Source organism: Talpa occidentalis, unplaced genomic scaffold (genome assembly GCF_014898055.3).
Source record: "Talpa occidentalis isolate TD23 unplaced genomic scaffold, MPIMG_talOcc4v2.1 talOcc4.7, whole genome shotgun sequence".
NCBI lineage: Eukaryota > Metazoa > Chordata > Mammalia > Eulipotyphla > Talpidae > Talpa > Talpa occidentalis.
In genome coordinates this window covers 80806502-80822125 of record NW_023605083.1, presented here as the reverse complement: position 1 = coordinate 80822125, position 15624 = coordinate 80806502, and the positions used below count along the sequence as shown (strand labels likewise).

General features: G+C 42.7%; 1 protein-coding gene across 1 annotated transcript in view; it reads left to right on the top strand.

Annotated features, from left to right (window-relative positions):
- Positions 1 to 630: 630 nt before the first annotated feature.
- PSMD11 (proteasome 26S subunit, non-ATPase 11) overlaps positions 631 to 15624 on the top strand; it is a 30795-nt gene continuing 15801 nt past the window's right edge. Inside the window, exons 1-3 of the mRNA XM_037492014.2 lie at positions 631 to 775; positions 3094 to 3195; positions 9488 to 9612. Of these exons, the coding sequence (XP_037347911.1) occupies positions 685 to 775; positions 3094 to 3195; positions 9488 to 9612 (318 nt within the window). The 5' untranslated portion in view covers positions 631 to 684. The remainder of the gene's footprint in view (positions 776 to 3093; positions 3196 to 9487; positions 9613 to 15624) is intronic.

Genomic DNA, 15624 nt, shown 5'->3' with positions numbered 1-15624 from the left:
ATACAAGAATAGGGTAGTGGCCAGAGGTGTGGGGGCCGAGGATCCACCAGAGTCAGAGTGGAGAACAGAACAGGCAGATTGACTGAACTACATTGCTGAGGGGAGCAGCGGCCAGGCAGGGGAGGTCTGCTGCGCCATGTGGGTAGCTCCCTGGCCGGCTGGGGCTAGAACTCATGCCACAGAGGCTGCGGACAGCTTCATAGTTTGCTTCTTAACCCCTTGAGGCACCAGGGAGGCCCCTGAATGATGCTATTTTTTGCTACAACGTACTGAGTACTTTATAAGATAGTTTATTGTTTGACTGAATTGTTAAAGGCGGAAGCTATAAATCTTTCCCTGAACAGCTAGCTTGGCGCTCAAAAACTCTCAATGGTGAACGACGGGAGTCAGAGTTCATAGATCTCTTGTGGGGGGTTTCTGGGCAGAGTCTTGGCCTCCAATTCTTAGGCACTGCCTCTTTCACTCGCCGACTGCCCACTAGGCGGTGCTGGAGAGCTTGCCGCCCACCGGCGGGACGCCCCCGCTCTCCCCCTCACGCCTCACACACCCAACCTAGCCGGAGACTACGACTCCCATGGGTCTCTGGGAGCAGAGGCGGGGGAAAGAGGGACGCGAGGGCGGGCCTTCCGGGTGTGTGTTTCCGGCGTCGGAGGCCGAGGCCAGGGACAGTGTGTGAGCGGTAAGATGGCGGCGGCGGCGGTGGTGGAGTTCCAGAGAGCCCAGTCTCTACTCAGCACCGACCGGGAGGCCTCCATCGATATCCTCCATTCCATCGGTAAAGGTCGCCGCGCCCCCTCCCCAGCCCCGCCGGCCCAGGTCGGCCTGTGTCGGGCGGCGGCGGCGGAGCGGGGCAGGCTACCCGGCTCTGGTGCTGCTGACTCACTGTGTGTGAGGGGGGCCGGGCCGGGGGCGCAGGCCGCTTGGAGCTCCCTGTGGTCCCCTCGTCCCACCCGGCGGGAAGTCCCGAGGCACCCCGGCGGCCACTTGCCGGCTGCTGACTCACGGTGGGCTCTGTGTGGGGTAGCAAAGTGGGCCGAGCCCGGGCCCCCGCCACTTCCCAGCCTCGTCCCCCGCTTTGGCCCGTGCGGGCTTGCCCGGGACCCGGAGCAGTGCGGGCCGGCGGGCTGGTCGGGAACTGGCGTGAGAGCCTCGAGTTGAAGGGCCTTGGCGAACCCCGCTTTGGACTGGCATTTCCCGCCGTTGTTATCAGCACAGCCCGCTTTGGGTGGGAGCGCAAGTGCTCGCTTTTCTTTTGGAGTTTTCCTTTCACGGGACGCTGGGAGCTGCTACTTCTCCCCAGACCCAAAGCGGAAGGCTCCATGAAAAGGGGGGCTCTTTCTGAATGTGGGAGAACCGAGGGGGCACACGCTTCAGGTTGGCATTTTGCTTTGAGGAGGTGGCCAGGGCATTCCTTTGCCCCGGTGTAGGGTGTAAGAGCGAGATGTCGGGGTGGGACCGCCTGGCTAGAGAAGGTGACTAATCGCCCTAGTCTCCCCTGTAGAGGTTGGAAGTGAGTTCGGGGAGTTGTCAGCCTCAGAGTTCAAGGAACTCTTAGATTACGGCCAGGAGCGTATTGTCGGAGAAATTAAAGATGATTTTCTTAACGTTGTAGTGTGGTTGTCTTACGCTTTACACGCGAACAGGAAAGCTGAAATGGGACCCTTAGCCGGTCGCTTCTGACAGTTTTCTACTGTGATTCAGGTGTGAACAGAAATAAGTTTATGATAACAGAGAAGGTCTTTTGATGCTCAGTCATAAAAGGGTTCAGTTAGGGCATGGATTAGCTCTTCCCTGCACGTATAGTAATCTGTTCTTTTTAATGCATTTGAGAAGTTTCTAATTGGATCAACAAGTTGTATAAGAATACACGTGTATGTGGGACCCTCAGAGTGCTGGCTTTTGTATTGACACTTGTGTGTTAAATTTTGGTACTCCTGACTTGCATGGAGAAAGGAAAAAAGATAAGAACAAGATCTTGATGGCTTCATCTTTGGGTATAGAAGGAGAGGCATGGAGGTTCAGATGCATCTGCTAATGGATGATACTGGTAAATAGTGTTTTATTTTGAAGTTCTGATCTAAAGTCACTTAGACTTCCCGAACCAGAGTCAATCTCAGTCACATTGCTACATGTGTATTTTTATTCTGAGTACACATTAATATTCAGAACTATGTGAGAAGTATAGATTTTATGTTTGGAGATGTGTTTAGTGCCTAATACTTTGTGTTTTATAAAGTGAAAAGTATGGTTAACATTATAGTTAGAGTATCTCTTGCTTGCCCACTACACTAGGACAGAGTTCCCTGAAAGCTCCCTTCTTAGAAGAAGCTTGAGTCATGATGGTTGAGTCTTACTTTTTCCAGACTCCATCATGGAGTATCAAAATCTTGGTTTTTGCCAAGTCATGATGCTTTGTCAGAGAAGTCATAACTAATGTTGATCACTAAATTTATCACTACAAACTTAGACTCTTCAGTATTCAAGTGGTAGAACAGTTACTAGCAGTTGAAAGTGGGACAGATGGGACAAAGTTATTTAAGTAGGTCCTGAATCCATTATAAAGCAGCTATCTCTTCTAAGGTTCATATTGACAGCTTTGATAGGGTTGTTTTTCCTGAATGGCTTTGTTGAATTGCTAATTCCTAACATACGCATGCATCAGCTGAGGCTTTCCAGATTTATTGAAGGAATTGTGATTTGATAGTTATCAGTAACTTGGTAGTTTGATTTTCATTTGTGGCAGGTAAATGCACAGGCATGTTTAATATTTTCATATAAATATACTGCCTAGCATGGGGCTTACTACAACTGGGAAGAACTTTTTTGTTTGTATTTTGTTTTAACCAAGTGACTGCAGCAAAAGGGAAATGCTAATTGATAAGATGAAAAGATACATTTAAAGTCAAAGGGAGGACTCTTAGTTTTATGCTTTACATGGAACATGTCCTACATGATCTTTTTTTCTTTTTAAGAGTTTTTTTTTTTTAACCTCTAACCATGTTTCAGTTTGTAATTGGTCTTACAAGTGTTAAATTTCCCTCAGTCTTAATTTTCTGTCAGAATTTTGAGAGGGTTTGCATTTTCTCCTCCCAGTGAAGCGTGACATTCAAGAGAACGATGAGGAAGCAGTGCAGGTCAAAGAGCAGAGCATCCTGGAACTGGGGTCTCTCCTGGCGAAGACTGGACAGGCTGCAGGTATGTGCTGCAAATGGATTGTTTCCTCTTCTACCTGAAATCCTGGATGAAGTTTGAATTTTTGTGTTGTAGTAAAGAACATAGGAATGCATTCACACAGGTAACTGGTGGTAAATTCACTTTTATTGCCAACTTGTTGCACTTTGGTTTCTAAGCAGGACAATAAGTGCCTTTAAATTTAGTTCTTTCATGAAAGATTTTTGTTCTGCAGGTTAGGGAAGAACTTGTTCCTGTTGGGATGTAGTGATCTGTGATTTGTTTCTGGTTTGAACATTCCCTTACTCAGGCAGCAGCAGCAGCAGTAGCATCAGCAGTCTTCAGTGAGCGGCTCTGATGTTTTTAAGGTGGATAGTGACTTTAGGCTCTTGACTTGAAAATAACTAGAGATATTGTATTCAGGTAAGTGACTTGCTGTGCTTTTTCCCCCGATACAAAATGAGTAATACATTAGATAGAGTTTTCCCGAAATTTCTCTGTTGGTACCTAGGACTTTGTGCATGTCATTGCCCAACCATTCTGTCAATATAATGGAATCATTGACTTGTGAGACTTGAGATGATAATCTGATGATGGGTGTGTCTTGGAATAAGAATCCTTTTGACCAGGAAGGGCCTTTGACCAGAAAAGTGGTAATAGTATTTAGAGACAAGTCTGGTTAAACTTAAAGGGGATAATTTTTGTCAACCTCAAAGTAGATTTAGAGATTATCTAATTAGCATGGGTAAAATTCTGTTAAGTGACATCATTAATTACTTTTCCCCAAATATGTTATTATCTAAGAGAATGATAGGTGTAAGTTAGCAAAACTGGACCTTGAGAATACATTTCCCAATTAAGGATGACTAACTTGTTAGGAGAGTCATTCAGTAGAAAGTTGAGTAAAGATGTTTGATATTGGGTTATGTTTATATAGGTCTTATATCTTATTTGAAATACCTGTGTGTGTGTGTGTGTGTGTGTGTGTGTGTGTGTGTGTGTTTGCGTATAAAAAATAAGAAATAGCATGCCTACAGTTTTTGAGTGCTTATTATGAATGAGTTGCTGTTTTAAGCAAAAACGGTTTAGTATTGGATCCTCAAAACAACTTGATAGGGAGGATACATTTAATACAGAGGAAATTAATTATGGAAAAATTAAATTGACTTATCCAAGGTCACTCAGCATATGCATAGAACCAAGATATGAACTTATGTTATAGCCTCACTTTGTCGCTCATGATCTCATGGCATAGTGGCAGTTACACAGTTGTAATTTCCCATTTATGGATTATTAGTGGTAGGTAGGTAGGCAGGCTTCCCCCCGCCCCAAACCTGACTTTCTTCCTATTTAACATATTTATGTAGTCCTTTTTCCTGTCACTTAATGTGAGCTTGAAATAGAATGATACAGTGTTGATAATTACTTCATGAAAATATGATTAAAGTATAGTAGGTAATTTTCCTGAAAGAATTAGAAAGTCAGGTAAAGTGAGTCAAGGTTCTCAAGTTGTTGAAATATCTAAATCTTTCTTTTTCTCCAATAGCTTGTATAATTAAAACAGCATATAGTATAGTTGATACTTCAGAAAGTTCATTAGTTCTCTGTTTTGTTTGAGATTGCTGTTTCATGTTTAACTCTTTTCTTACTCCTTCCCAGTACTTCCAAGTACCCAGTACTTGGGTAGTTCAGCTACCCAAGTATACAGCTAAACCTATTGAAATTAACCTATTGAAATTAACAGGTGACTCAAAAGGACTGTCAAAAACTTTCCCATTGTTTTCTAAGAAAGAATTTGATGAGCATAGTTACATAAAATAGAAACCCTGAGGAAGTTTTGAAGTCTATGTTTATTTACTTATCTTTGCTAGCAGTAATTGATAAGTTTGTGTGTTTTTTTTTTTTTTAAGATTCATTTATTTTTGCATACAAGAATTGGGGTACAGGCCAGAGGTGCAGGGGGTGAGAGGACTCACCAGAGACAGATTGGGGAACAAAACAGGCAGATTGACCGAAATACACTGTTGAGGGGAGCAGCAGGGTGAGTCAGGAGAGGTCTGCTGTGCCATGTGAGCAGCTCCCTGGCTGGGGGATTGAACTCGTACTGTAGTGGCTGCAGATAGCATCATAGGTTGCGTCTTAACCCCTTGCGCCACCAGGGAGTCCCTGTGCTGTTTCTTTTGATTTTGAGTTCCCTAAGAACAGAAAATATGTTTGTCCCATTCATCTTTAATTCTTTTTTATATACTGTCAGTACTGGGCTAGGTACTGTACTCAGATATTTATGATAGGGTCCTCAACTGGTAGTTGTGCCTTGGGAGCTAGTGAATAAGACAATTACACATAATAGGGATTGAAAGCAGTGCGGCACATCATAAGACATGGTGCCTAGTCAGGATCTGAGATTTCATAGGCTAAGACTTAAAGGATTATGTTGAGTTCTTTGAGGTTCTGAAAAGAGAGTTCTGGTCATATATTTACAATTCTGGTCATATAATTCTGGTCATATAATCTCAGTAAGATTAGTGGATGAAGCCAGTGTGATTTTATGGGATTTAAAATAAATCAACTCAATATTTGTGAAGATGGATAGCAAGACTATAACCAAGAATGAGAAACAGTAGTAGACTAAAATGAAAGATGAACTGAGTCTTTTGTAAAATGGCAAATAAGAGGTCATTTGTTTTCCTATTAGGGTAAGAAGAGTAACAGTGCTTAGAGAAGAGGCTGTAATGCCAGCAGGTGTTAGAGAGAAAGGCAGACTGCTTAGCCTCATATTTCACTTCTGCCTTTTCCAGGAAGGAGAATGATTTTCAAATTGAAAAAAGATAGAAATAACATCAGAAAGGGAGAATTTAAAAAAGGGTAGGTGAGACAAGAGAGCAGATAGTTTCTTTAAGTTCAGGTCTCTAAGCTGTGGTAATTTCTGTCTTTTAGTATGAAAAGAATAGTTCTAGCAGATATAATTATACAGCCACAATTAAGGAAAAATCACGGAGGATGTACAGGTATAAGGGAACTGAGGATGGGCAAATGTTATTACACTTTTTAAAGAGCTAATGAACAGAACAGATTCAGACACATTTAGATTCAATCAGCAGTAAAGTTCTAGGACAGATTATTTGATAAGTAGATTTTATTTATTTTTTTTAAGATTTATTTATTTATGCATACAAGAGCTGGGGTACAGGCCAGAGATGCGGGGGGTGAGCGGATTCACCAGAGGCAGAGCGGGGAACAGAACAGGCAGACTGACTGAAATACACTGCTGAGGGGAGCAGCAGGTGAGACAGGAGAGGTCTGCCTCGCCATGTGGGTTTCTCTCTGGCTGGCTGGGGATCGAACTCGTGCTGCAGAGGCTGCGGATTGCTTCATAGTGCAGTGCTTAACCCCTTGCGCCACCAGGGAGGCCCCTTAATTACTTAAAACAGTGGGTTTACTAAGGGCAGATTATTCCAAACTCATCTTAGTTTCTTTGGCTTTGTCAGACCCAGAGATTTGCAAGACTCCACAATGCCCTGCCACCTGTTTTGGTAAATAAAGTATTGTTCTAACATAGCCACACCCTCTTGTTTGCATATTGTTTATGACAATGTTTGCACTGCAGTGGCTGAGTTGATTACCTGCCATTTAGACTACAACACCATAAATATTTATCTGACCTGTCACAGAAAAAGTTTGCCAACCCCGGGTAGAGGAATGGTAACAACTACAGACCTGATACAGGCAGGGTATTTGAACATTTGCTATAATATTAATGACAGGTGCATATTATGGATTGATAATGAAAAATGGATCATTTGTGAAGTTGGAGGGAAATCCAGCATCATGTCAGGGGTCTGACCTTGTTCTTCTGGTCAGCATCTGGCAGTATGGATAAAGCCATCTTAGAAGGTTTGTGTATAGTTGTAGCTGACTTAGAAGAGGGCAGAATGAAGAGTCACAGTTATTGGCCACACCAGCAAGATTCAATTCATTTGTAAGTTTAAAGTTGTATAATGAAGTATTTATCAAAACAAAGGAAGGTGGGAAATGACCTGTCTATGCAGAAAAGATGTTAATGGATTCAGTCTCTCCAAAGATATGAGAAAAAGCAAAGCATGTTAAATAGTGTTACATGTGGTGGCCAGATCAGGAGCATTAAGCCTCATTACTCTACTGATCAGGCAGTACCTGAAGCATTGTTTTCAGTTCTAGTGACCACAAGTGGTACATTTGCAAACTAGAGGTCATGTAGAGGAGGGAAACGAAGATGATAAGGCGCCTAGAAACCAGGACATTGGAGGAACAGTTGAAATAAGTAAAGATATTTAGTTTGAAGAAAGGGCAAAGTAGGGAGATGTAAACGATTGTTATCAAATATTTGAAACCATGTAGAAGGAGTATGTGGACTGTTGTTTCAGGAAGGCACAATTTGGATTGCCCAGCGTTGAACAAGCATAGGAGGAAATGCTGTGGAAGAAAGGACATTTCACCTTTAAAAAGCTATGATTACATAATACGATTGAAATTTACATAAAGGCAAAAGAAATTTGAGGGGGAGAAATCTGTGTAGCCTGAATTTGGCATAGAAGATTCAGTAGGACTTTAGCAAGAGCTAAAAGAATGCCTAAGTTCATATAGATTGAGAATATGGAAAGAAATTCTAGATAGGAATGTATATAGCATGAGTGAGGCATGAAAGCAGGAGTGAATATAGTCTGTAGGGGTAGATGGGTAACAGAATGGGAAAAAAAATTTTAGACAGTTGGAATCAAAGGTCACTACTAAAGAGTGCAGGGAATAGAGTTCTTTTCCTATCCTTTCACACCTGACACAGTCCCATGCATTCTGTGACTATTAAGGCAGCTGAGGATATTGGGACCTGGAATTAGCATTCTCAGGAGGGTGAGGTTTGCTTGCCCCAAATTAGAGTTCTCAGCTCTACAGTTGTAGCATATTAAAGAGGTACTGGCACTAAAGTCATTTTAACCTACATTGCAAAAATACTTTCTAATTGTTTAGCTGGAACATTCTCTAATTTTTACTCTTATTTCTAAAGACAATTGCTTAGTGTTACAGTACCACCGTATTCTACAGGGGCAAAAAACCCTCGTGGGGAAAGCACGTTAGCTTTAGAAATTTTTTTTTTTTTTTTAATAGAGGCATGTTTGTTTATTTATTTATTTATTTGTTTGTTTGTTTGTTTTGTTTATACATGCACTGGGTACAGTCAGAAGCGCGGGAGGGTGAGAGAATTCACCAGAGCCAGAGCGGGGAGCAGAGCAGGCAGAAGGACCGAAGTACACTGCTGAGGGGAGCAGCGGGCGGCAGGAGAGGTCTGCCCGCCATGTGGGACCCTCCTCCGGTGGCCGGGGAGCAGCCGGGGATCGAACCGGCGCCGCAGAGGCTGCGGGCAGCTTCGCAACCCAGCTCTCAACCGCTGCGCCACCGGGGAGGCCCGAAAGCACGTTAGCTTTAATGGGAAACATTTATTCAGAGATTGAGGGAAGTGATAATGCTGAAAGGCTAAACTAAGGAATACTTCAGGAAGGAAGGAAAAAGGGAACCTAGAATTTTTTTTCTTTTAAGATTTATTTATTTATGCCTACAAGAGCTGGGGTATAGGCCAGAGGCACGTGGGAGGGGGGTGAGAGGATTCACCAGAGACAGAGTGGGGAACAGAACAGGAAGACTGACTGAAACACACTGCTGAGGGGAGCAGCGGGCGACACAGGAGAGGTCTGCTGCGCCATGTGGGTTGCTCCCTGGCCAGTCGGGAGTTGCTCCCTGACCGAACTTGTACTGCAGAGGCTGCGGATTGTTTCATAGTGTGGTGCTTACCCCTTGTACCACCAGGGAGGCCCAGGAACCTAGAATTTTTTAAGGGTAATTGCTAAAGCAGACTTGGAAATTAAAACAAGATTTTTAATTCCTATAGTCTGTTCAAATTTATTGCTTACAGGGATGTAATTTTGTCCAAAGTAGACAGAGGCACAATATAGTTCATGTTCTAGGAAACTGTTCTCTGAGAGTAAGAATACTTATCTATTTATCTTATTATGATGGATACATAAACCAGAGAGAGATGAGCTTTTTCCAGGGTCCCTTATAGGAATCCAGTGACTGGTAGGGAATAAAATATAAATTGATATATATTGTTAATTTCTTTGAGCTACTCCATTGCCTGCTAGTAATAATTTAAATTCTACTGTTTCATTTAGGCTAATTCCAGTGACATAAGTACTGGTTTTATGATCTTGGGTAATTTTTTAAAGGGTATTTTGTCTCTAGTATTCATGTTTACTTTCTCCTTTCTGAATTGCCTTTTAAACAGAGCTTGGAGGACTCCTGAAATATGTGCGACCCTTCTTAAATTCCATCAGCAAGGCTAAAGCAGCTCGTTTGGTCCGATCTCTTCTCGATCTGTTTCTTGATATGGAAGCAGCAACAGGGCAGGAGGTAAGCTACTTTAATGACAAAAGGTAGATAATATGGAAAAAGTCTGTTTCAGTGAAAGAAATGCTTGTCTACACTTCAGTACTAATGTGGAAGGGACACCTGGAAAGACAGCTCAGGACTTATCATGTCAGTTTCTCTTTGTTACAGGGCATTTGATACTTTGGGTCTGTTCCAGGCTTTGCTTTGTAAGTAGAGATTGTCAGTGGTCCCTGGAATCCTCATTACATCAGGGTCACAAACTGATTCTTGTCTTTGAAGTATTGTATTACCACACCTTTGTAATGTTTTCTATGTGTGTGGTACTTTCACTGTGTGTCACAGAACTCCTTGTGAGCACTAATTAAGTTTTATGGCATCTTTTCTTAGCAGTTTTTGGTACCGTGTGTATGCCTTTATTGAGGGGTGAACAACCATTTGTGTCTCATGCAGACCAGATCCTGAACTGTATTAAGGAGTGCCTCTTTGGAATCACTGAACCTTTCCAACCTTTTCAGAACTAGTTACATTTTTCTGCAATTCAAGAGGAGACACATGCCAGATGATAGCATATCAGCTTATAGAATCAATATTCTGTAAAACTGGCAGGTTTAAGCAGAGTTTATTGTGGTTGTTTGCACCTGTAGGAAGACTATAGTTGTTGTCTTTCCTGTATTGATCAGTACTCATTGAGTGTCTTTTGTGTGTTAGGCACCAGTATAGATACTGGTTGGAAAAACACTCAGTCACTGCTCTCATGAGGATTATATTTTAATGAGGGAGGCAGATAATAAGTATATAAAATACCAGATAGTATCAGGGCAGGGGTTGGAATTACTGATAGCTCTATGTCTAATTGTTTAGGCCATTGCAATGTATAAAAAAGAGGTAAGAAGGCCTCCCTGGTGGCCCAAGGGGTTAAGCACCACACTATGAAGCAGTCCGCAGCCTCTGCAGCACGAGTTCAATCCCTGACCAGCCAGGGAGCAACCCACATGGTGAAGCAGACCTCTCCTGTCTAGCCCGCTGCTCCTGTCAGCAGTGTGTTTCAGTCAGTCTGCCTGTTCTGTTCCCCATTCTGTCTCTGGTGAATCCTCTCACCCCCCCAGATCTCTGGCCTGTACCCCAGCTCTTGTATGCATAAATAAATATTTTTTTAAAAAAAGGTAAGAAAGAGCATGGTAGCATATTGGGTAAATAATGAGAAACTTCAGAAACCTAGGGACATATGGATCCTTGAAATCATGTCTTGTAAAATCTGGTTTCTTGCCTTAGTGGTTCTTTAAAGCCTAGGTTAAAAGCCGTAAACCAACTTCATTTGTTATATAATTCATTTGTAGAAAAATCTCCATGTTTTGACAGGATTTTGTTTCTTGATAGTAGATCAAACATGGATAATACTTAGAGGGTTGTCTTTAGAACTGCAGCAATGTAATTATTTTTGTGACTAATTTAAAAGAAAAAGTGGATTTTTATGGGTTTTAATCTTATCTAGCCCTAATTTTTTTTATTATACCTTATTCTTTTTTTTTTAATTTAATTTTATTTATTTATACAAGCACTGGGTATATAGTCAGAAGCGCGAGAGGGTGAGAGAATTCACCAGAGCCAGAGTGGGGAGCAGAGCAGGCAGAAGGACTGAAGTACACTGTTGAGGGGAGCAGCGGGCGGCAGGAGAGGTCTGCGTGCCATGTGGGACCCTCCTCTGCTGGCCAGGGAGCAGCCGGGGATTGAACTGGCGCTGCAGAGGCTGTGGGCAGCTTCGCAGCCCAGCACTCAACCGCTGCACCACCAGGGGAGGCCCTATACCTTATTCTTATGAAAAAGTAGCACCACTGTTTTGTTTGAAATAGAATACACTAGAACTGGCTAACCAATAAATGTTAGTTTGAAACAGATTAATAATGTTACCTGGAACTTTTTAGGCAGAAAAATTAATTATCTGTACTGCTCCTTTGAACATAAAAGTCTCTAGAATTTGCCTCGTCCCATAACAGAGCTGTCTTGGTGGATAGAATCTGTTTAATGGTCAGATCTTCTACTTTGTCCATATCTTAGTTCTGTCTTGCAATTGACTAGTGAGATTTACTGGTCTTTATCATATGGTTCCGTATTTGGTTATTAGGGACCTCCTTTAACTGTGTTTGTATGTTGCCACTGTTCATTGCATATTTTTGTCAACTACAAACCTTTCCTAGAGTGGTAGAAAAGATGTCATTTTATCATTAGTGTCACTTTAGTGCTATGTAAATTTATCTTTTTATCAAGAGCCAGAGTTCTAATCCATTCAGGATAGCTTCTTTTCGTGATGCTTATGGACTATAGGTTGGTCTTGGAACAAGTTATGAATTATCCAGATCATCTTACCTGTACCTCAAATTCAGCATTACCAACCTCAACATCCAGTCATTTATCAAGTTCCGTTAACTTTTTTTTTTTTTTTTTTGGTGGGACCCTCGCTGGTGGCCGGGGAATGAACCACTGCTACAGAGGCTACGGGCAGCCTCGCAGACCGGTGCTCAACCGCTGCGCCACCAGGGGAGGCCCCTTAAGTTCTGTTAACTTTCTTCACTGTCTGCTTCTTCACTTTTGTATGTCTTTCTCTATTTACAACCACCCTCTTGTTTGATTCCTAATTAGTTCTTTGACTGCTATAAAAGACTTATACCACATTGAATACCACCAGTGTGAGAGATAACCCTACCCAGTACCCCCTGAACATTTTAATCCTCTGCGTTAGTCCCCACCTTGCATTTTCAGTGACTGTCCATTGCCCGTAAGACAGTTTGAGAGCACTGACTTTGACCCCTGCGCCACCAGGGAGGCCTCACTTCATGGTTTTTGATAAACAACCTACCATAGCAGCCTGATGTCCTGGTATTCTTCGAAGTATACCCAACATGTCAGCTATGTTAGATGCCTGCTGTTTGCTGTCGATCCTCTATGCTCTTCATGTTATCCCTTCCCCTTTGGTAGTCACATTTCAAGTTCCGCCTCTGAAGTTTTCCTTGTTAAACTCTAATGTGACATTGATCTCTGTTATATATATTTCTGATTATTCTGCTTTGTATGATAGTTACTTGTACATTTGCTTTAATTCTTTTTACTGTAATGTTACATCTCGTTCAGGTGAAAAACTGTATACCCTGTAAAACCACAGTGCCTTTCTCTCATTCAGTACATGACTGTTCCTTAACCATGGCTTTTTCTGACCTCACCACTATTCTGTTCTTCCTTGTAGTTTATTTACAGCTGTAGTAATGACCATCTTGTTATAACGTTAAGCTGTTCTGGCTTTGGGTCATTTTTATATATCTTGACAGTTCTCAAGCCTGATCTTAATATGACTCTTTCTCATATCATTTCTAGTTTTGTTTACATGTCATTTCCTCAGACCTTTCTTGATCATCCTACCTCTGCTTTCCTTTTCTTCATATTTATTTTACTTATTTAACATGTTTCCTCTTTAGAATGTAAATTCCAATAGGATCGCTGTTTTTTCCTGCTCCCTGCTATATACTCTACATTTACATTTAGTTTGACTCAGAGGAGCTACGTAACTAATATTTGTTGAAGGGATATATAGATTCCCTATAGTAAATGCTCAGGAGATGCATTGTTGAATTAAGATGTAACTTTGTTGAACTGAGATATAAGCATGGAGTTATAGTACTACATTTGTCCTTTCTGGTGACTCAAGTCTCTGACTAGGGAAAACTAGATAGAGTCATCATCTTGGTAAAGTCTTAAGTTCTTTTAAAATGATTGAGTTATAAGAAAGGTTAGAGGAGTAGGTCATAGGTAGATCACTGTGATAGTATAGCTTGAGGTAAAATAAGAACATTATTTGTTAAGTTTTAGAACTCTTTTTTTTTTTTAAGATTTATTTATTTTAGGGCCTCCCCGGTGGCGCAGCGGTGGAGCGCTGGGTTGTGAAGCTGCCCGCGGCCTCTGCAGCGCCGGTTCGATCCCCGGCTGCTCCCCGGCCACCGGAGGAGGGTCCCGCATGGCGCGCAGACCCCTCCTGCCGCCCGCTGCTCCCCTCAGCAGTGTCCTTCGGTCCTTCTGCCTGCTCTGCTCCCCGCTCTGGCTCTGGTGAATTCTCTCACCCTCCCGCGCTTCTGACTGTACCCAGTGCTTGTATAAATAAATAAATAAATAAATTAAAAAAAAAAAAAAAAAGATTTATTTATTTTATTATTTATACAAGAACCGGGGTACAGGCCAGATGCGCTGGAGGGTGAGAGGATTCACCAGAGACAGAGCAGGGAACAGAACAGGCAGACTGATGAAATACACTGCTGAGGGGAGCAGTGGGCACGACAAGAGAGGTCTGCCGTGCAATGTGGGACCCTTGCTGGCCCGCCGGGATTGAACCAGCGCTGCAGAGGCTGTGGATAGCTTCATAGCGTGGCACTCAATCGCCTGCGCCATCAAGGGAGTCCCAGAAGTCTTTTTTTTTTTTTTAAAGATATTTATTTATTTATGCATACAAGAACTGGGGTAAAGGCCAGAGGGATGGGGGAAGGGAGGATTCAACACAGACAGAGTGGGGAGCAGCGGGCGAGTCAGGAGAGCTGTGCTGCGCCATGTGGGTAGCTCCCTGCTGCAATGGCTGTGGACAGCTTCATAGGTTGCATCTTAACCCCTTGCATCACCAGGGAGGCCCAGGTTTTAGAACTTTTTTTTTTTTTTAAAGATTTATTTATTTAGGGCCTCCCTGGTGGCGCAGCAGTTGAGCGCTGGGTTGCAAAGCTGCCCCCAGCCTCTGCAGCGCCGGTTCAATCCCCAACTGCTCCCCGGCCACCGGAGGAGGGTCCCACGTGGCGCGCAGACCTCTCCTGCCGCCTGCTGCTCCCCTCAGCAGTGTACTTCGGTCCTTCTGCCTGCTCTGCTCCCCGCTCTGGCTCTGGTGAATTCTCTCACCCTCCCACGCTTCTGACTGTACCCAGTGCTTGTATAAATAAATAAATAAATCTAAAAAAAATAAAAAAAAAACAGATTTATTTATTTATACAAGCACTGGGTACAGTCAGAAGCGCGGGAGGGTGAGAGAATTCACCAGAGCCGGAGGGGAGAGCAGAGCAGGCAGACTGATGAAGTACACTGCTGAGGGGAGCAGCGGGCGGCAGGAGAGGTCTGCGTGCCATGTGGGACCCTCCCAGGCGACTGGGGATCAAACCGGCGCTGCAGAGGCTGCGGGCAGCTTCGCAACCCAACGCTTAACCGCTGCACCACCCAGGAGGCCCAGGTTTTAGAACTCTTAACAAGGTTAGGTGTTTCATGTTGGGGAGTTTGGTACTGAGTATGAGGAGGCTGTTTTCCTCGCCTTTTTTCTATTTGGAGACTAACTGTAAGTCAGATAGATGTACAAGATAAATTGTCAGCTTTGCTATATTCTCCAAACTGGTATGATTAAGGTTAGGATCAGGTCAGTTGCAATACTCAGGTTTGGATCCTAGAAGTGAGAATATATATATAGGGGTGAGGGATGGTTGGTGAGGAGAAGGAGTGAATTTATAGGTATGGAGGGGTGAAAGAAGACTGAACCAGATCTTCGCCAAATGGTGACCTAAAATTCCAGAATTAGCCTTACCTGTCAGGGCTCTGGGAGTTGCCTATGGGAAACCAGCTATTGGTGTAGTCTACCCTATTGAACACACTGGTGTATTTTAAAAAGTCTAGTATTGAAAATCCTATTATTAAAACAGTTATTTCAGTGGGAAGGGGGATTTGTGCTAGAGAATTTCAGACTTGGAATAGTTATTTTTTCCTCTAGAAATTTACTTAATAAAGTCCTTTCAAAAATAACCCAAGTTTATTGATTTAAGACTAAAATATGTAATTTTGACCACATCCAACTTTTGTATTCAAGTAAGTGCTTCCTTCAGGGCACTGGCTCTTATATATTCCTGTCCCCTTTGTAAGTCATTGTCAGCATTAACAAAGGACAAAGAAATCTCAAAGTGTCAGTAGAAAGAGCAGTGATCTTTAAAAATTTTATGTTGACAGCACTAGATAACACAAATCATGTAC